Raw genomic sequence first — 21656 nt, 5'->3', positions numbered from 1 at the left:
TTAACAGACACAGGGGCCTATTCATGATAACTAAAAATCGATAGAGGTAATTAGGTTTAGAATTCGCATGGCGTTCTACCTAATCACCAGAGGAATTCATCATTCCTCCTCTCCAAAAGTATCTCTTCCGAAAAGCTGTCATTTTTGCGATGACAGCTTTTCAAGAAAATAGGGAAAAGTATCTATCTGCTCTACCTTACCGCAGCTGTAATCAGTGCTGCGCATACGCCGTTACAGTCACAAGAACGGTGCATGTGCAGCACTGATTACAACTGCGGTAATTCTGTGTCTCTCCCCCCCCCCCCCCCCCCCCCCACAGATCATGATTTGGTAATGGGACAGTATGCACTCCACAGAGATTAATGATCTTACTGGGACAGATGCAGAGTTAAACAGAAGTCTATATGCAAAGCGTATCATAAATGTTTTCGCTCTAAGCATGCTCCAAATTTAATTGTATTCTACGGACGATGCAGAATCGTATGCAAGCCAAATGCATTTCAGTTGTGACCTGAAGAAGCATAACTGTATTGTAATGGAGCGTAATTACACCTTTTTACAGACTGATCTATTGCACTAGGGATAGGGCTGGTGCAAATGTGCACTGTCATTGGATTTGTGATACCAAGTGCATAATATATTTTTTGGGCCTTTTAGGATCCCTGTCAAACCTAGGCACCTCACTGTGACTTTTTCTGGGCACATTTTTTACTGTGGAGCCTGAATTATAACAATACCAATCGATTACTTTTTCTAGATCACCCTTTGTAATTATAAAGGCAGAGAGCTCTGTTTCTTACAGACAAGAGAAGACTTTTACCATTAGGTGTCATTCTGTGTGTCCTACTAAATTAAAAGTGATGGGTAGTAATTCTGCCAGGAAGTAGTGGTGCCTACATTGATACTATAATTTACATTGTGATTGAGCATATTTTTGCCCTTTGAGTTCTAAACTGTTGTTTGAACAAATTGTTTAGATCAAACATTTCACAAACTTGTCTGAACGACCCTTTTCATGTTTTCTGGCATTAAGGAGCAAATTGCTGATTATCAGTTACTCCCATACGTTACCAGATTTTCATTCCAACCAATCAACTAGTTGGCTGGTTGGACAGATAATCTTAAGATGTGTGGCCAGCTTTACTATTTTAGACCTGTTTTTGTTTATTATCATTTTGTTTCCAAAGCTACTGCTTGTCAGGGGTTCTCCAATGCGAGATTTAAAAGGGCAATAATATTTAAATGCAAAACACTTCTCATTTTACATTGAATATTATTGCTGTTTTAAATCTCACTGTCAGAACCCCTTGGAAAACTTCACCCCTCAGGCTCAGTTCCACCTCTTCAGACTAGATCTATGGGGATGATTCAGCACAGGAAGGAATTGCAAAGCGGCACGCAAGCAGCTTCGCAATTCCATCCTTGCAAATGCAGCAGGACGTGTCTGACACCCCCTGCTGCATTTGCGATCCCAGCACTGCGACCAAGGTCGCAGGCTGGGATAACCATCGCGACCATCTGTCGCGAGGGTGGACGGTGTCGGCCAGCTGAGTAAGACCAGGAAACTGTGTCCGTGGAAGGCCCCTGGCTTTGCCACTCCCGGAAAACTGGCCCGACGCCCCCATTTCCGGGAACGCCCCCCACCCCCCTTACCACCCCTTAAATGCCTCTTCCAGTCAGTCAGAGACATAGCGGGGGCTGCGTATGATCATGCAGGACCCGTTCTGCACATGCATAGAATGGGTCCTTGCACATGTGCAGATTATCGGGAATCTGCATAAAAGATTGCCCTACGGTGCAATGCTGAATTAGCCCCTATATTTGACCATGGGGAGGTAACAGAGGTGACAGTATATTTAACTGGAAACAAAACAGGGTAGTTGCAGTAAAAATTGGGCCTGATTCTGACCCGCTCGCAAGCGGGTCGATGGTGCCTAAGTGCGCATGCGCGAGACCCGGCGAGCGACGGGGAATCCGTCGCTCGGGATCTCGCACCAAAGGGGGCGTGCTGTCGATGGTGAGTGACAGCACGCCCCCTTTGGTGGGCGTGCCGGGGGCGTGGCTGCCAGACGGAAGCGTTCCCATGGGAACGCCTACCGTCTGAGTCCGGCCCCACTGACATCAGTAGTGATGTCAGTGGGAGTGATTTTGGCTCTGATAGAGCCAAAATCACTCCAGGGCTTGCGGCAGCGAAACCCTACCGCAGGGTCTCGTCGCAAGCCCGATGGTCGTGATGGTCTTGACCATCGCGACCATCATCATGGACGCTCGCTATAGCTGTGGGTGGTAACCCACAGCTATGCGAGCGTCCATGAGGCCGCTCTAATGTTAGGTAAGAGGGCCCTGATTCAGAGCGAGCACTCTGGTCAGAGCGTCCGGCTCTGAATCAGGCCCATTGTTCCTTATGGCAAAATCTTCTCTTTGCTCACATTATAACTTCATCACTACAGAAAAAAAACACAAATAAAAATCATTTGTCCGTGCTATCGCTTCTAAGTTTAAGGGCAGTTTGACAATGCTTAATCAGTGGTAGGGTGAATCACCCAGGGAACGTACATTATCAGTTAATGAACAGTTTCAGGTTTTATGCATTACTAACGTACCATCCATGTAAATTGATCTTTTGTCTTTGTTGTATTAAAGCAAGTCACATTGTTGATTTACTGGACTTGTGTGTTCATTTGCTGGCTTTGTGCATTCAGTGACTGGTAATGTCTGCACCTCTTCTCTCCTGTTGTTTGGTTGTAATGTTCTAACCATTTAATCTTTAAACCAAAAATGTATTTCTAAAGTATATATAATAGTGTTGATGCAGGTCTCCAAATTTGCTGTGATGTATCCGATGTCTACTCCTGCCTCTTAAACAAGAGAATTCCCTTAATCATTTATTCATTGGTCAAACTCGCCTATATCCAGCTTTAATATGTAAATGGAGTATTACCAGCAATTCTGCATGTGACTTTTTGATGTAATTTGTCATAAGTACTCTTACTATTCAGTAATTTCTCATTACTGAATGATTTACATCCACTTCTATGTTCTCTCATCTAATAACACAGGCACCCCTATTCAGAACTCCCTTAAGGATCTGTGGTCCATTCTGTCTTTCCTGAAGCTGAAACCGTTCACAGACAGGGAGTGGTGGAACCGTACAATTGAGAGACCAGTCACCATGGGCGATCAGGGAGGACTACTGTAAGAAAGCACGTGTGCTTGTTGAAAGGCTCACTAATCCCCACTATTTTAGTGTTCATTAATTTAGGTGAAATCTATTGTTTCTAACTTTCCACTGCAGTGATGTAAATAGAATGTTAATTACCTAAACGAGAGCATTACCTCCATACTGCTGTACCCACAGTTGTAGACACCTCCAATATCTTTAGGAAATCTCCTAATGGGGGTCTGATACAGGTGGAAAAGCTGCTGTGATCTGTGACCTCTCTATCAGTCCCCAGAAACTAGTTCTGCAGAGCAATCCTGTCACTCATTCTCTGCTGGTGTAGATCTCCTAAATAGTAATGTCAGATTGTGGAAGTCTTTAAAGCAAACCATCAAGATGCTGGTAAGCAAACTTCCCCATTAATTAAAGTAATCTAAATCTAAAGGATGATTTACATTTAATAGTCACTTTAAATGAAGGCATTTCTGGAATGTAACATTCTAAGGGAATGTTTCTTTTATGGTAAAAACATAATATATTCAATGTTCCATTAAACAAATTATTTATGTTGAGCAGTCTAGAAAATTGCAGTTCTACCACGTTGCTTAATTTAAATTTGCATCAGTACTGCTGGTAACTATGGCACGTCTCTCTCTTTTTAGCCGACTACAAGCACTCATTAAAAATGTAACTCTGAGGAGGACAAAAACCTCCCGAGTCAAAGGGAAACCTGTGCTGCACTTACCGGAGCGTAAAGTTTATGTCCAACGCATTCAACTTTCTACAGAAGAAAGACAGATCTATGAATCTATGAAGAACGAAGGCAAAACTGTTATTGGCAGGTACAGTAAATCCCTAAACTAAAGCATGAATGTCTTTGGTCAATGCATACTTTGATATTTTTATATTATATTTTAAAATCTAGACCTGCACTACTGCTGCTATAGTGGTATTTACCATAAAGAGCTTGTAACTTTCCTGCATGTGTTTTAGGGGATAGAAGTCACAAAGAGCCAGGGCAATCTACAGCTGCTGATAGTGGTTTAGTTTTTATTTTCAGCTTTTGTTCGTCACCTTTTATAAAGGAGGAATCCACCAATACAGTGGGAGTGAGGTGTACGGGGGTCCCTGCCATACTGTATGTGAGACCTTCTCTATCTCACACCTGACACAATCTTCAGAGTTAGTCAGCAGTGTGGGTGGTTTCACCAGCACCTCATGACCACCAAGATCAACACAGACGTGCACAGGAAAATCTGTGAGGTCACTGTACTGTAATACATCACTGATAATTGTTTTAACCACCTTCAAGAGCCCTGATTGGAGAGCTGCTCTACTCAGCACTTGATGCGCGAAAGTACTGAACTGTCGGAATACTTGAATATCAAATTTCTACTTCCACCTGTGAGGGGGATTTACCATTCATGGGACACTTGGTAACTCCTCTCACACATGGCAGTTGCACAGGGTTCTGCAGAATGGGGGGAGAAGATGGTATACAATCGGGAAACCGGCTGCCTTAATACCGACAGCCGGCCTCCCGACTGTCATATCCCGGCAAGGGTGAAATGCCGGGCGTCTAGATGTAGACCGGCGCACGACATCCCGATCGAAGGGATGCCGGGCGCCGCGAGCGGACAGCCGCAGGGTGGGAGGGTTAGGTTTAGGGCACCTGGGGGGGACTTAGGGTTAGGCACCCCCCCGGGATGGTTAGGGTAGGAGAGGGGGAGGGACAGGGTTAGGCACCCCCCGGGGGGAGGTTAGGGTTAGGCACCCCCTCGGGGGACTTAGGTTTAGGCAGCGGGGAAGGGGGAGATTAGGGTTAGGCTTTCTTTTTCTTCCCAGCTTGAATCACTTCTCTCCCCTATCCTCTCTCTCTCTCTCCTGCCCTGAACAAGCCATTTCTCTATACAATACCTCCCTTACTTCTGCTCTGGAGTCTGTTGCTCCGGCGATCACTATTCACCATCGCAGATTTACACCTCAACCCTGGCATTCTAAATGCACTAGATACCTGCAAAAGTGTTTGCGAACTGCCGAACGACAGTGGAGAAGATCACGCTCTAAGGCTGATTTTCTCCATTTCAAATTTATGCTCTCATCATACAGTGCTGCCCTTTCTCTCTCTAAACAGTCATATTTCAAGAACCTCATCTCCTCTCAGTCCTCAAATCCCTAACGTCTCTTCACCACCTTCAACTCCCTCCTCGCCTCCCCTACCTAATTTACATCTAAAATTGACTCCATAGGTCAGGACATCATATCCCACCAGTCCCCTGCTATCCACCTCCTCTCTTCCCAGATCACCCCTCTCCTTCAGTTTTACCGACTCTAACTTTCTTCTCCCCTGTATCTGGAGAGGGAGTCATGTCCCTCATCCAGTCCTCCCCCCCCCCCCCTTCCACCTCTCCCCTTGACCCTATCCCTTCACGTCTCCTCCGCTACCTCTCTCCTACTGCCTGCTCCCATCTTGCCCACCTCTTTAATCTCTCCCTATCATCAGGCACTGTCCCGTCTGCATTCAAACATGCCCTTGTCTCCCCCATACTAAAAAAACCAACCCTTGATTCTAACACTCTCTAACTACCGTCCCATATCTCTCCTCCCTTTTGCTTCCAAGCTCCTTGAGCGTGTTGTTTTCAAGCGCCTTACCACCTTTCTTTTCTCTCATTCCCTCCTTGACCCTTTTCAGTCTGGCTTCCGTTCTCTCCACTCCACTGAAACTGCCCTCACAAAAGTAAGCAATGACCTCCTTGCTGCTAAATCCAAGGGCCACTACTCTCTGCTCATTCTCCTTGACCTTTCTGCTGCTTTTGACACTGTGGACCACCCTATCCTTCTGCAAATCCTTCACTCCCTTGGTCTGCGTGACACTGCCCTCTCCTGGCTATCCTCCTACCTCTCTGACCGATCCTTCTCTGTCTCCTCTCATGACTCCTCTTCTCCCCCGCAGCCTCTTGCAGTGGGTGTTCCCCAAGGTTCTGTTCTTGGACCTCTCCTTTTCTCACTCTATACATCCTCACTAGGTGAACTCGTCAGCTCTTTTGACCTCCAATATCATCTCTATGCTGATGATACTCAGATCTACCTTTCCTCCCCTGACCTCTCTCCCTCTCTCCTCACTCGTGTCTCCAACTGTCTCTCTGCCATTTCTTCCTGGATGTCCAAGAGATTTCTTAAACTTAATATGTCTAAGACTGAGCTAATCATCTTCCCTCCCCCCTACATAACCACACTTCCCACCATTTCTTTATCAATTGATGGCACAACTATCTCCTCTAGCCCCAAAGTGCGCTGTCTTGGAGTTATCCTGGACTCCTCCCTCTACTTCAAACCACATATCCAGAATCTCTCACAGTCCTGTCGCTTTCATCTTAAAAATATTTCCAAGATTAGACACTTTCTCACCCAGGATGCCACTAAAACCCTCATACACTCATTGGTCATCTCCATATTGGACTACTGTAACCTTCTCCTAGCTGGCCTCCCCAAATCCCTTCTCTCCCCTCTCCAGTCTGTCCTCAATGCTGCTGCTCGGCTCATCTTCCTCTCAAAACGCTCTGCATCTGCCTCCCCTCTCCTACAAACCCTCCACTGGCTCCCCTTCCCCTTTAGAACCCAATTTAAGGTTCTCACACTTACTTACAAAGCCCTCAGCCATTCCTCTCCCATTTACATCTCTGATCTCATCCCCCTTCACTCTCCTGTCCGCCCTCTTCGTTCAACAAATGCACGCCGCCTCTCATGCCAATTGATTATTTCCTCCCACTCCCGCCTCCAAGATTTTGCCCGCGCTACTCCCCACCTTTGGAACTCTCTCCCGCTTCCCATCAGACTCTCCACCTCTCTACAATCCTTCAAACGGACTCTCAAGACCCACTATTTCATCAAAGCCTTCCAGCTCTCATCTTAACTTGCTGCTACATACTCCTTCCTCCCTGCCTACCCCATCTGTTCCCCCCCTGTTTGTCTGTCCCTCCCCCTTAGAATGTAAGCTTCTATGAGCAGGGCCCTCTACCCTCTTGTGCATCTCCTTACTATACCTTCATCTACTTCTTACTCTCTACCAGGGCACCTAACACTTGATTGCTTTGCATTGTTGCTTATCTGGGTGTTATGGTCGTGAATGTAGCAATGTATATTATCCATGTCCTGTAATGTATTGTACTGTACTGTAAGTCACTGTAAATCAATCTATTTGTTTATGTACTTTTTAAGGCGCTGCGGAACACTTGTGGCGCCATAAAAATAAACGATGATAATAATAATAATTAGGCAACCCTAGGGAGGGTTAGGTTAGGTTAGTTTATACTTACCTTAGCGTCGATCGGGATTTCCAGCGCTGTCGGGCTTCTGCTGCCGGAAACTCTGCTTTTGTCGGCCAGGCGCTGCCGGGAATCGAACCGCCGGCCGTTCATACCGATTCCATTCCCAATATGCATTAGATAATCATGTATAAACAACATTGAGCAAGATTCAACCATAGTCTGACTCCCAATCAATAAACATAACATAAAATTTAGAGTCTAGGTAAAGTATACTGATCCGGCGGCAACTTAGCATATGTAGATTGTAACCATCTTTGCCAAATTCTGTCAAACTTAGATTCAGCTTTACTAATAGAATATAAATACCGCTCATGAGATATTGTGGTATTAACTAGACTAGAGCAACCCACGTTTGAAACTCGGGACCTATAGCTCTCGCTATACATGCTTTGGCCAAGGTACATAAATTAAGAATGTATCGTATAGTTCCCAAACTCCGCCATTCTATATCACGTTTTAAGGATATCCATGTTTGAGCACAGGTTCCTTAATTAGTACCTCAGTCAATTTGATCTAACCATCTGGACTCAAGCATGGATATCCCCAAAACCTGGACTGTAATGGCGGAGTTTGGGAATCTCTGGTCTAGTGTACCGATCAAAAACATCCTCGGCCAAAGTACCAAGAGTACAAAGTGCCGGAGTCAAAGTTGATTGTAGTATATTTGATGATGCAATCACTACAATTACCTAGCCCCCGAAACTGTGCACCTTTGGGCAGGACCAAAGGAGATGCCAAAAGATCCCTTGAGAACACCCACATTTAGGACAAATATCATCTCCCCCCAAATTGAAGGAGACGAGGCAAGTTCTGTGTAGTATAAATAATTGAATTTGCTGGAATCTAATAGCTGCCGTGGATTCTTTTGGACTACCAAGGGCCAGAGACCAGTATTCATCACACATTGGGCCAATCTCCACCTCTCACTATGTTTAAGACTTAAAAGGTTAGATGAATGGTGAGCATTCATAATAAAGGAGTAAGGACATGAGAGGGCTCTACGAGCGTTTAGGGACAATAGGGAGGGCCATGCATTTAACAAATGTTAGCAACCTCTTCATACATCTCCTCCTCCTAGGTTATAAAAACAGTACATTACATGTACATTTTTTTATTTATTCATTTCTGTGGTGTCTGTTTTATACTGCATTACTTATTTGACATTGTTTTTGCCATCCGGTAATATGCCTTTCTCATTTATATAAAAATGTTTTAAGCTGGGTACACACTAGACAATATGTATTTCATACCGATTCCGAGAAGATATTATCCTAACTTACCCACATATAAAATAAAATGTATGTCTACATTTAGTTTACTGACTCAACTGACTGGATTCTAAGGGAAATTTGACAACATTAAACCTTGCTGTTTTAGCCAAATTAATACCAAAGTTGTCTGAACACGAATTATCAAAAAAGTAAGGTCCTTTTTCCTTTAACCAATTGGAGGCACCACTTTTTTTTTTGTTTTGTTTTGTTTATTTTTAGCAAATTAAAAATTCAAGTCTGTAGTCTGGGTTTTGTTTTTATTTTATTCCAATACAAAATGACCCTCGGTGTTCAAATTTGCTTAGAAATCCTGGGAGGACTCATCTTTGTAATGTTCTGCCAGCTTCCTGCAGTCTTCAGCTAACCAGATCATTAAATCCTTACACCAGCTTTGCTGGTCATTAACATGATGGTTAAACTTGCTAAATAAATATAAAAATGACTAGGATTTTAAGTAATTTTTAGCTGAAGAAACTTGTGCTTTAACTATAGGCCAGTGTCCCTAATCCGTTTTTGAAATGCTTATTTATTACAAGATCTTCTCCACTTTAATACATAGTCGAGTCACATTATTATGGCCACCTCTTACATTTGACGTCGACAACGCGTAGCCCATGAAGTACGTCGTGTTCCCGGCTTGGTAGCTAGATAAGGTCTGCTATAGGCCGTCTGCACTCACATCACTCGTTGCTGTCATCGGATCTCAAAACAAGGTAAATCACTCCAGCTGTGGAGAGAGAAGCAGTCACTGTCAGTCAGTGTGTGTGTCCAGTCCGGGTCTTGGCCTGAAGGCTGCTGCTGTGTTGTCCATAAAGGGGCTTAGGCTGCAGTATATAAAGGGTGGGCTCCTTCAGTGGGTGCTGCAGCTGCTGTGTCACTTGTCCTGTCAATTAACTGTGGCTCCTGCTGTGTTGTTGTCCTGTACATCAGGCTAGGGCTGCAGTCCATGCTGTGTTGTCCAGGGGGGGTGCTCTGTCAATTAGGGGTGCTCTTCCCCAGTGTAAAAAAAAAATAAAAGTGCTTTTTTTTTTTTTTTCTTTTTTTTGGTGTGCGTTAGTAACTTAGCTGCGCTATTATTGTTCGGTGACACTGCCGCAGTTTATCGTCCACATATGTTACTCTGCAGGTTGTCCATAAAGAAGGGGTGCTGTCTGTGTTGTTCATCAAGGGGCTGCTGCCTCGTTCAGGGGTGCTCTTGCCCAGTATTAAAAAATTAAAAGTGAAATAAAATTATTATCAATCCACAATTTTTTTTTCAAATCTATATATTTTTTTTTTGCGTGTAAAGACTCCGGCAACCATTGCTGGAAGAACACAAGCTGGCAGTGGCAGCGTTATGGTCTGGGGACTGTTTTCATGGCATTCTGTGGGCCCACTTATCCATGTGGAAGGCACCCTCAACCGATTTGGTTATGAATCCATCCTTGCAGAGCACATATACCCATACATGCTGATTGTCTGTCTTCCCTGAGGAGGATGGGATCTACCAGCAAGACAATAGACATGTCACACAGCTAGAAATGTCCGACAGTGGTTGGACAAGAAAAACCAAGAATTCCAAGTAATTCCCTGGCCCCCCTAATTCCCCTGACTTGAAACTTATTGGGCATCTGTGGGACCACCTCAATCGTTGTGTTCGCTCTATGGATACTCCACCATGCACCCTACAGCAGCTGTGGGATGCACTGCAGTCAGCATGACTCCAGACACCTGTACCAGTACCTTATTGAGTCGTGCTGCACATGGCGGTTACTCTGGCTATTAGCTGGTTGTCATAATAATGTGACTCGACTGTGTATTATCATGATTCAAATCCTACCCCCATTTTGAGTAAACTATGTATTAATCGCTTCTACTCGTATTACCTATGTACTTGTCAATGTCTTCCAGGTACTTTAATGAAGGAACAGTGCTGACACATTATGCAGATGTACTTGCTTTGCTGATGAGATTGAGGCAGCTTTGTTGTCATCCCCATCTTGTCTCAAGCAGCTTGTCTTCCAGTTCTCTCTCAGGTCAGAAGGTGCTATGAATACTTTATGAAAATATATATTTTTGTATATACACAAGCAGTTTACTGGTTGTGTATTTATACTGTGATAAAGTCTGTGATATTTTAGGGAATTTACAGAAAATTATAGCCATTGTATTGTTTATCATTTTAAATCCTTATGTGACATACATTATAGGGATTGTTTATAATTGCATAATCCCTATAAGGCGTTTGGAGTATAGGGGAAATTTACCATGGCTAATTGATCCCATGGGGATTATTCATTTGTCCCCGATAGCCGGAACTATCAGGGATTTATTTTTTCACCTGCCCGGAGGCAGGTGAAAGGAAATCCCAGATAAGTGCCGGTTTTCTGCGGCTGAAATCGCCAAAACACATGTACCCAGGAACTTATTCCGGAACCGGGAATTATTAAGTGCCGTAAAAACGGAGGGTAATTAAATTACCCGGGGAAAAAAATTGCGGTAAAGTCCCGTTTTTTACCACACGAAAAACTATCATGTGCAATTGAATTACCCCCAAAGTAGTGACTATTGGATAATCTAGTTTTTTGAGCACCAGATGGCGCTGTCACCTGTTAGGCTTTCATGCACTGACATGTACAGTATATTTGTGAAGATAACTCTACCAGTAGTGGTCAGTAGTATTAGAAACAGAAATAACAAGTTATTTGATAGTCTTTAAACTTGGTGAGCACATAAAAAAAAAAAAAATATTTAAACGTAGATTATTTTGTGTTGTGCTTGTGTTAAGGGCACCGCTACCCTATTTTTAAATGTTGCACAATATATCCTAAGCAATGACTTAATAATACATTTTGGTATTTGTACTGGATATAGATGTATCCACATACACCTATTCTCAAATCACACCAAATAGCTCCATTTGCCGCTCCACGGACTTTGCAACTTTATTGTGCTGTGCAACTTATTTTTAAAATATGCATCTTAGTGTGCTATACTAATGCTAAGTACTTAGTACACCATTAGCGGCTTAGTACACTGTTAGCAAAATTCAAGAAAATGTACGTAATGTGGGTAAAAAGGCAGAAGACAGAGGCCTGATTCAGATGTGGACGGTATTGCACAGCCACAAGGAGGCGGCTATGTAATACCGTCCAACTGAAATGCTATTGCAGCAGGAGGTATCTGTAGAAAATAGATGTCTCCTGTATGCATCTGCCATCCGTGTACAGCGTCCATAGACACTGCCTAAGATCACCATCGCTTACTCAGCCTGGCCTGCTCCTGGCTGTTTGCGAGACTAGAAAATCTGCGTCCTACAACGCACACCCTGGCCGCGTCACTTCCAGGACACTGGGACGACATCCCCCCATTTCAAGGAAAGCAGCCACCTTCACGCCCCCAAACGGCCGCAGTCTGTCAATTGGGCTGCGGCATGGTGCACTGCGACCATGATCGTAGGGTTCGCTCTGCACATGCTCAGTTCACCCTCCATCGGGTTACTTCGTACTAACCTGAATCGGGCCCAGAGTTCCTACAGTATAGGACCTCTGTCTTTTTAATTCTCTATTAATGTACTAAGTACTGTTTTTTTAGAATTTTTTTTGTGGCAAAGGAATTGGTACAAAGTAGCAGACTAAGCATAACATGCCTGATGCGGGTCGCTCTTATACAGTATGAGTGACTCTCGCCATTAAAATCCACAGTACTTAGTGCAGTATTAGCGACTTAAGACACAAAAGTACTCCTGCACGGGAATCTCTACTCGTGGCAGAGTGTCTAAGTCGAGCCAGGCGTCTTGTGTCATAAAGTATGGCACAGAAAGGATAGGTGTATAAGGACACAGACTGTGACCACAATACCATTTAAGGAATGGTCAACAAAATCTTGTTAAATTTCCAGTATTGTTTTTTTTTTTATCCCTTTTCCTTAATAATCTGTCGCTCAAACTCTCTAAATGTATCAGTTGGATGTACAGAATACATCATACATACTTAGTATAGACAGACTGACTGAACTACCAAAGGCAAATAAGGTGATCCTAGAATTTAGCACCACCGATAAATGCAATTCATATCTTTTGACTAAAATATAAAAATTGAATATACCTGATTTAAAAAATGTTTTTATTTCATAATGTTTTTTCCCATTAAACTCATCAGACAGTTCCACACCAGAAGACTTGCGGGAGAAGCTTGTGAACAAAATAAAGCAAGTTCTGAGCTCTGGCTCAGATGTAGAATGTGCCATATGTTTGGACTCTCTGAACATGCCAGTTATAACTCGCTGTGCACATGTCTACTGTAAACCATGCATTTGTCAGGTCATTCACCTAAAACATGTAAGTGTGCTTTTTTTTTTATTTTAATATATATATTTTTTTATATTTACTAAACTGCTTTCTTACTGCAATCTATAACTTTTTTCCCCAGCCAAATGCCAAGTGCCCAATGTGCAGAGGTGCGTTACGTCTGGAAGACTTACTGGATTTCCCCGAGGAAGACTCTAATTCTAGTGAGAATCAAAAAACAGATCAAAAGTGGATGTCCAGTTCAAAAGTAAGGGATTCAGAATAAGACAAATTTACCCTAAAGCAATTGGTTGACTTTTAAAATACAATTTTGAAATATTTCCTTGCTTTTTAGATAAATGCTCTAATGCACGCATTAACAGAAGAGCGAAATAAAGACCCTCAAGTCAAAAGTATCATCGTATCACAGTTCACCAAATTCTTATCACTGATAGAAACCGCTCTTGGGTAAGAATACACAGAACACCTTCCTCTAAAATAAAATTATATTAAAGTTCTGTTTTTTTTTTCTAAATTGGGTAGATACTCTCTCTGCTGAGGCCCAGCACCAATTGGGTGTACAGCCATGGCCAAAAGTTTTGAGAATGACACAAGTATTGGTTTTCACAAAGTTTGCTGCTTCAGTGTTTTTAGACCTTTTTGTCAGATGTTACTATGGTATACTGAAGTAAAATTACAAACATTTCATAAGTGACAAAGGCTTTCATTGACAATTACATTGTTTATGCAAAGAGTCAATATTTGCAGTGTTGACCCTTCTGTTTCAAGACCTCTGCAATGCGCCCTGGCATGCCGTCAATTACCTTGATGCCACATACTGACTGATGGCCGCCCATTCTTGCCTAATCAATGCTCGGAGTTTGTCAGAATTTGTGGGTTTTTGTTTGTCCACCCGCCTCTTGAGGATAGCCCATAAGTTCTCAAGGTCTGGGGAGTATCCTGGCCATGGACCCAAAATTTTGATGTTTTATTCCCGAGCCACTTAGTTATCTCTATTGCTTTAGGCAAGGTGCTCTATCATGCTGGAAAAGGCATTGTTCGTCACCAAACTGTTCTTGGATGGTTGGGAGAAGTTGCTCTTGGAGGATGTTTTGGTACCATTCTTTATTCATGGCTGTGTTCTTAGGCAAAATTGTGATGACACAGAACGAACACTTTTGGAGGATGGCCTGGTGTTAAGAAGGGCAGCTTCTCCGGAGAAGGAAAGGTGAGCGCTATCATCAGTCCTGTGTCATGCCAACAGTAAAGCATCCTGAGACCATTCATGTGTAGGGTTGCTTCTCAGCCAAGGCAGTGGGCTCACTCACAATTTTGCCTAAGAACACAGCCATGAATAAAGAATGGTACCAAAACATCCTCTAAGAGCAACTTCTCCCAACCATCCAAGAACAGTTTGGTGACTAACAATTTTTATTTTTTATTTTAAGGAGTCTCTTTCCATATGGTACTTTGTACCTACGTTCCCCTATGCACTTGTAGTGCGACAACTAATGGTGGTGTGGTGTTACCTTGGATGTCAGGTAGCCCTTTTAGGAGGCCTCTTTACGTATGATTTGTCCCCGTATGTCTTCCTTGCACTTACAGTGCAGCAACCAGGTTGGATATGACTGCTGTTGTCACTAAAAAGAAGAGACCGTAGCAGCGTCCCGCACTGGAGGATCGTACCCGCAAGTCGCAGGGGTAGTGGGCTCCTGTGTTATCTGTGGTGTGTGGGTCCATGGCTTCCTGTGCCCACTCATACACACATTTATGAGAGTTCCTTAAATGTACTCTGAATGGACTTAAAATGTGTCCATTCTACATCTTTCAAATTGGCTCCTCTACATTCCCTGCTAACAAAAAAAGGGCTCTGTCTCTAACATGAACTGTTTCTCCAATGCTCTTGTTACTTTGCAGTTCAAGTATTTTTTGATTGTCTGCTGTGTATCAGCACTAATGCAGCATGCTAAAGAAGCAGCCATTGTATAGCCATTAACTTAGAAGTCCATGACATGTAAGCCATTGTTTAAGCATATTAACACGTGCTATTAAGGTATGGGCAGAGAGTAGAGGGCCTCTCTGGGTCTTACTAGTCCCAAAGGGTAGTAGTAGTCTAATAGGTACCAGTCATTATGTCTGCTGCCATTTACACATGAACTACCAGTACAGAGGTGTTGGCTCATTGCAATTTCCCGTTTTTTTCTTTCAAAATAATTTGTCAGCAAATCCCCAGTAAAAAACTATTTCTTCTTCAGGGTCCATAGGGCTCCACAGGGAGACCTTGGTGTGTAGGTGGTGGTTGAGGACCGGGCACCACGCAGTTAAAGCTTTCAGCTCCCAGGATGCACTGGTCCAACCCCCTATACCCTGCCCCCGAGCAAGAGGCACCTTAGTTTCGTCGGGGCCCGGCCGGAGTCGGGTCACCATTATTCAGGTGGGCTGCTTAGGCAGCCCAAACAGCTTTCTTTTTATGATTTAATTTATAGTTTATTAGCTTGAGTGCGCAGCAGCAGACTGTCCACAGGACGTCTGCACTGCTGCTCCATCACCCCTCCGGGCGTCGCAAATTCGGCTGGGGATTTCGGTGGGCATCCCGGGGTCCTCGCTAGCCGGCCCCGAAGACCCAGACTGCAACCTGGACGCAAGGGGACAGGTAAGGCGGGTCATCGCTAACAGTGACCTGCGCATTGGCAGTCATACCTCCGGTCTCAGGGGGCAGAACGGAGGTGCTGAGTGTGATCCACTAGACCACCAGGGTACATATGGAGTGGGAATCCAGCTTCCTGGTGGTTAAATAATCAGCTTGGGGAGGGTCAGCTTTCCCCATTAAAGCAGCCCCTACCCTCAGCTCAGGGCGCCAATTCTCTGAGGTCTTTCTTCCCTGAGCTGCTTTCCTCCTCTGACCACGCCCCCTCAGAGGTCGCCGGCACCCATTTTCTCCAGGCACAGCCACAGCTCTCTCAGGGAAACGCAGGGTCTGGTCCTCCTACATACCTCTCCCTGGAGTCAGTATATGTAGCGCTATAGCCTACCAGACACTGAGTCTGTGTAGTTGATTGTAGTGCCATTCTGCAGTTATGTTATTTCTGCATTGTATGTAACTTATGCTAGCACTGCCTGTCTGTTTATCTCTCTATACTGTCAGCATATATCTTTCTATAAAACTAAATATTTGTGAGGCTTGTCACATATAGTTGGTTCCTGCACTGTGCCATATTTGTGCTGTGTGCTCCTGCAGCTTGCCCAAGCATAAGACAGGACCAGTATATTGCATTCCTACTAGTATCCTAGTAGGAATGCATTCCTACTAATGTACTACTCTGCAGCTATGTCTAGCAAAGGCCAAGAGTAGCATGAAAGCATCTGCACCCATACTGCTGTCATGCAAATGATGTGCTGCAGGCTTAAATGAGGAGGATTTGATTCAAGATGGGTGCTTCCTGACTCTGCAATCCCGACAGGGGACTAATGATAGGCGTCGAAATCCTGATGCCTATCATTATCCCTACGCCAGGAGCCCGACACCCGGCATACCGAACGAAGGGAAGGGGGGGGGGGAGGGTTAGGTTAGGGGCTCCCAGGGGGGGGGGGGGACGACGGACGACTTAGGGTTAGGCTAAGGGAAGGGGAGGCTAAGGGAAGGGGAGGTTAGGGTTAGGCACCCATTGGTGGGAGGTTAGCATTAGGCAACCATTGGTGGGAGGTTAGCGTTAGGCACCCCCTCGGGAGGGTTAGGTTTAGGCTGCTGGGACAGGGGGGTTAGGTTTAACCACTATCGTGGGGGAGGGGGGGGGTTAGGCACTAGGGGGGAGGTTAGGGTTAAGAACCCCTAAGGGAGGGTTGGGGGGGGGAGGGTTAAGTTAGTTAGTATACTTACCTGTCGGAATCTTCACTGCTGCCGGTCATCCAGCGTCGAGATTTGAACCACCAAACATAGGTCCGTCGGTCATTCATACCGATCCCCCCCCATCAGACACCCCAGCGCCTGTACAAGAGCCCCCCTGGGCTTCTTTTTCTCAGGTGCTGGCTACTATTGCGGGCCATCTAGTGGTTCCGGCTATGATTCCTCTATGGTGTTACCACAACAGCCCATAATTCCCCCTCTGGGGTTGCCACAACAGATTCAGGCGATGCAGGTACCTCCTGTACCCCCTCCATGGGTAGATGTAGCCACCAGACTCTGTACCGAGTTAGAGAGTACATCTACTGACTTTCAAACTATGTTGCAAGGTGAGAAGCCCCTACCCAGTAAGCCTTTTAAGCGTCCTGTGTTATCTCAGTCCACACAACTCTCAGATTCTGAAGTATCATCTGAGGAGGCAGAAGATGCTGATCTCTCTAACACTGACTTCCCTCTGGAGAAGGATGTGAATCGGTCAAAAATTAATATTCCTGCCTTGGTGCGAGCTGTCAGATCCATCTTACTGATAGAAGATGACGAGCTAGCCCCTAAATCCAAGAATCCTCTGTTTAAATGACAGAGTGAATTCTGCTGAAGCCACCTTCTATCGGATCAACTATCTGAACACGTGGCTGCAGCCTGACAGACGCCTGCTAAGAGGTTTCAGCCACAAAAACGTCTGACCTCCTGTTACCCATTTTCTGTGGCTCATTGTTCAAAACAGAGCATGGCGCATACATATTTCCAATGGTGTCATACCAGAAGCTACAATCCTCAAGTGTTTAGGACTTCCAGAGTCCTGGCCTTCCTTCAAGCTGGACTCCGCCTGGCCTCACTGAAAGTGCATGTCTCTGCTCTATCCATTTGTTGCCAGCGTAGACTTGCTCCACTACCTGATGTCCACACCTTCCTCAAGGGTATCCTCTGGATTCAACCTCCTTTTGTCACTCCAGTGGCTCCATGGGATTTGTCAGTAGTTCTTCGTGCCCTCCAGGGTCCTCCGTTTGAACCCCTGGATTCTGTGGAACTTAGTGGCTCACAGCAAAGACTCTTCTTCTGGCTATAGTGTCCGCCAGAAGAGTGTCAGATTTAGGGGCGCTCTCCTGTCGCTCCCCATTTCTAATCCACCAGGACAGGGTGTGCTTCAGACTCACCCTGGTTTCCTTCCAAAAGTGGTTACTAGTTTCCACATTAATGAGGAAATTGTAGTCCCTGTCTTTCAATCACCAGACCTCTCGGCAGGTGGGGCCTCCTTGGATGTGGTCCGTGCCCTCAGGATATATGTGGACTGTACCAGTTCCTTTCGGAAATCAGACTCCTTATTTGTGCTCCTATGGATTTCACAAGAAGGAATGGCCAGCCAACAAACAAACATTGGCTAGATAGCTTCACATGACTATCTCACAGGCTTACACGCAGGCAGGCCTTCCTGTACCGGCTACTGTTACTGCTCATTTTACTCGCTCTGTGGGTCCTTCGTGGGCAGCTTGCTGTGGCGCCTCGGCTAAACAGCTTTGTAAGGCAGCCACGTGGTCCTCTGTTCATACCTTTCTGAGGTTCTATGCCTTTGATACATTTGCCTCTCAGGATGCTTCATTTGGGCGCTGGATTCTCACGGATGCTTCACGCAGGAGCATCCCCACCCTTGAATGACTGCTTTGGGACATCCTCAAGATCTCCCTGTGGAGCCCTATGGACCCTGAAAAAGAAAATTAGTTATGGTAAAACTTAACTTTGCTTAACTCTTTACTCGAAGTCCATAGGGTCCACAGGGAGACCTTGGGGTGTAGGTAGTGGTTGAGAAGTTTTTTGTTTTTCCTAACCCCCAACTAACTGGTGTATAGGGGTTAGAGAGTACTTTACATTTATTTTTATCTGTGAAAAGGGTTACATTGCATTGTTAACCCTATTCTGGTTGTAGATTACTTGCAAGTATTTCCCATGTCTCAGGACAAGGATAAACATGAGACTGTTTTCCCTGTGCTGATTTCATGTAAATCCTGTGCAGTGGGCCTCTCAGGATTTCATACAGGATGGACTGTGGTTTGATTGTTCTACACCACAATTGTCTACCTCGCCTTGTTCAGGGGTCACCTTGAATGTTCTCCTGGTCTCAGGTTATGACGCAGTTAGTGGACCGCTTATCAGCTCCCACACTGCCTCCCACCGGATTACCCACAGTGTTTAAAGCCTGCATACATCCTTCCTGGATGGAGGGTTATGTCCATTTACCCATCTGCAGATGTTATAAGCGAATAAGGCATCCGCCATCTAAGCATATAGATGGACTGCACCATTCTTCAGTCCACCATTTTCAGATTCTGATATATCATTTGAGGAGGCAGAGGATACACAGTTTTCTCCCTCTGGGCCTATCTTCGAGAGGAGGAGCACCATTCATCAGTGGATGTTCCTCTCTAGCAGGGGCGGTTATTAAATTTTTATTATAGAAGATGAAGTACCGGCTCCTAAACCCTGATAAACCTGGTGTTCAGCACCAGAAGGTGATTTAGGCTGGATTCCCTCAATCTGAACAGCTCACTGAGTTTATGGGGGAAGCCCGGAACACTCCAGGTAGACTGCTCCAGATTCCAAAAAGACTAGTGTCTTTTTACACACTCCCACAGGGAGCGTGCATTAGGTGAAATTCCCCACCCTACTGGGGATTCTTACGTGGCACCTTTTACTCCCCAGAAGGTTGTTTGCACAACTCCCGGTTCCTTTAGCTAACAAGGAAGGAGTTATTACTCTGATTTGTTCTTGATTCAGTAGCTAAATGGATATAGCTCTATTCTGAATCTGAAATCTCTCAACCGGTTCATCCATGTGCCCAAGTTCTGTATGGAGACCCTACAGTCAATTATGTGGGCAATGGAACCTGGAGATTTTATGGTTTCCTGGACATACAGGAAGCATATCTGCATGCACCTATTACACTATCCATCAAGGGTTTCTGAGTTTTGCTGTTCGTCAGCAACATTACCATTGTCCTTTGGTCTGTCCACAGTCCCTCGGGTGTTTACCAAGATAATGACGGTCATAACGGCTCATTTCAGAAGGAGTCAGGATACTACCATACTTGGATGACCTCCTGATATTGACAGTCTATGGAGGTTTTACAACATCATCTCTAGATGACCAGTGCCTGTCTACAGGAGCAGGGCTGGATAATCAATTGGAAAAGGTCTTCCCTTTCTCCAACAAGATGGTACATCTGGGGGCGCTACTGTATTCCCTGGCCCAAAGGATCTTTCTACCAGTGGGCAGGTTTTCGGCTCTACAATTGTGGATGCGCAAATTGCTCCAAAATCATAGGGTATCCATTGACTCAGCAATACAGGTCCTGGGGTCCATGGTATCCACCTTCAATACGGTGGAATATGCCCAGTTACATTTCAGGCCTCTACAAAGATTGATTCTCTCCAGGAGGAACGGACAGCATCAACTTATAAGGTCTCAGAGGATCTTCTCACTCCAGAGGTTCGTCACTCCCTCCTGTGGTGGCTGAGAAAGGATCATCTAAACAAAGGGCGCCCGTTCTGGGGAAGATGGACAAATCAGTCATCTGCCAATAAACATCCCGGAACTGCGAGCAGTATACAGAGCACTGATCAAGGTACAGGACCTGCTCCAGGGCAGGCCACACCAGTTCCAGTCCAACAATGCAACTACAGTGGCCTACCTCCATCATCAGGGAGGCACAAGTTATGCAGACATGGAAGAAGTGACAAAGGTTCTGATTTGGGCAGAACGTCATCTTCCGGCCATCTTGGCAATATTCATACCAGGAGTGCTAAATTAGGAAGCAGACTTCCTAAGTCGCCAGGACATACACGCCGGTGACTGGTCTCTCCATCCGAGAGTGTTTCAGCTCCTGGTAAGCAAATTGGGTCTACCAGAGAGAGATCTCATGGCGTCACGCCACAGCCACAAGGTCCCCAGGTACGGGCCAGGTCCAGAGACCCATCAGCAGCCTTCGTGGATGCACTGGCAGTAAGATGGAACTTCAAGCTGGCGTATCTCTTTCCTCCGATTTCTCTTCCAAGAGTCAGGAAATTCAAGCAGGAAGGTGGAACAGTAATACTGGTGGCTCTGGCTTGGCCCAGACGTCATCTGTCGTTAGACAATCCATATCCTTTCCTATGTGGCAGGATCTGCTAACGCAGGATCCCTGCCGATATCAGGACTTGTCCTGTCTGAAATTGACGGCGTGGCTCTTGAATCTTCCGTCTTAAAAGCTAAGGGATTTTCCAGTTCTGTAATTCAAACGATGCTTAGAGCACGGAAGCCTGCTTCTGCCCGCATCTATTACAGAATTTACCATTCTTTTGGTCAGTGGTGTTCTCATAAGGAATATGATCCTAGAGTGTTCAGGATTTCCAGGATACTGGCTTTTCTGCAGGCAAGGTTAGACAATGGTCTCCGCCTGGCCACTTTGAGAGTGCAAGTTTCTGCACTATGAGTCTGGTTCCAGAAGAAGATTGCTTCATTACCAGATGTTAGAATTTTTTTCCAAGGAATTATGTGAGTTCAGCCTCCTTATGTTCCACCGGTGTCTTTGGTTCTTAAGGGGATACAGGCGTCCCCATTTGAACCTTTAGACTCTGTAGATTTGAAGTGGTTGACAGCAAAGATATTTTTTTCTTCTTGTTATCTCTTCTGCTCGCAGAGTCACGAATTTGGCAGAGCTCTCTTGTCGCTCCCCATTTTTGATTTTTCACCAGGCTAA

At 45.0% G+C, this 21656-nt stretch overlaps 1 protein-coding gene across 3 annotated transcripts in view; it reads left to right on the top strand.

Annotated features, from left to right (window-relative positions):
- The window catches only part of HLTF (helicase like transcription factor), a 121945-nt gene that overhangs the window by 82996 nt on the left and 17293 nt on the right, over positions 1 to 21656 (top strand). For all 3 annotated transcript variants that reach the window (XM_088472050.1, XM_088472049.1, XM_088472048.1), the window contains 6 exons: positions 3060 to 3195; positions 3823 to 4002; positions 10650 to 10774; positions 12899 to 13077; positions 13169 to 13294; positions 13382 to 13494. In XM_088472050.1, coding sequence (XP_088328176.1) covers positions 3060 to 3195; positions 3823 to 4002; positions 10650 to 10774; positions 12899 to 13077; positions 13169 to 13294; positions 13382 to 13494 — 859 coding nt within the window. The remainder of the gene's footprint in view (positions 1 to 3059; positions 3196 to 3822; positions 4003 to 10649; positions 10775 to 12898; positions 13078 to 13168; positions 13295 to 13381; positions 13495 to 21656) is intronic.

This window comes from Taudactylus pleione, unplaced genomic scaffold, assembly GCF_031769625.1.
Source record: "Taudactylus pleione unplaced genomic scaffold, aTauple2 ptg000120l, whole genome shotgun sequence".
Classification (NCBI taxonomy): domain Eukaryota; kingdom Metazoa; phylum Chordata; class Amphibia; order Anura; family Myobatrachidae; genus Taudactylus; species Taudactylus pleione.
The sequence above is the reverse complement of the archived record's forward strand: the minus strand, read 5'-3'. Positions and strand labels throughout refer to the sequence as shown.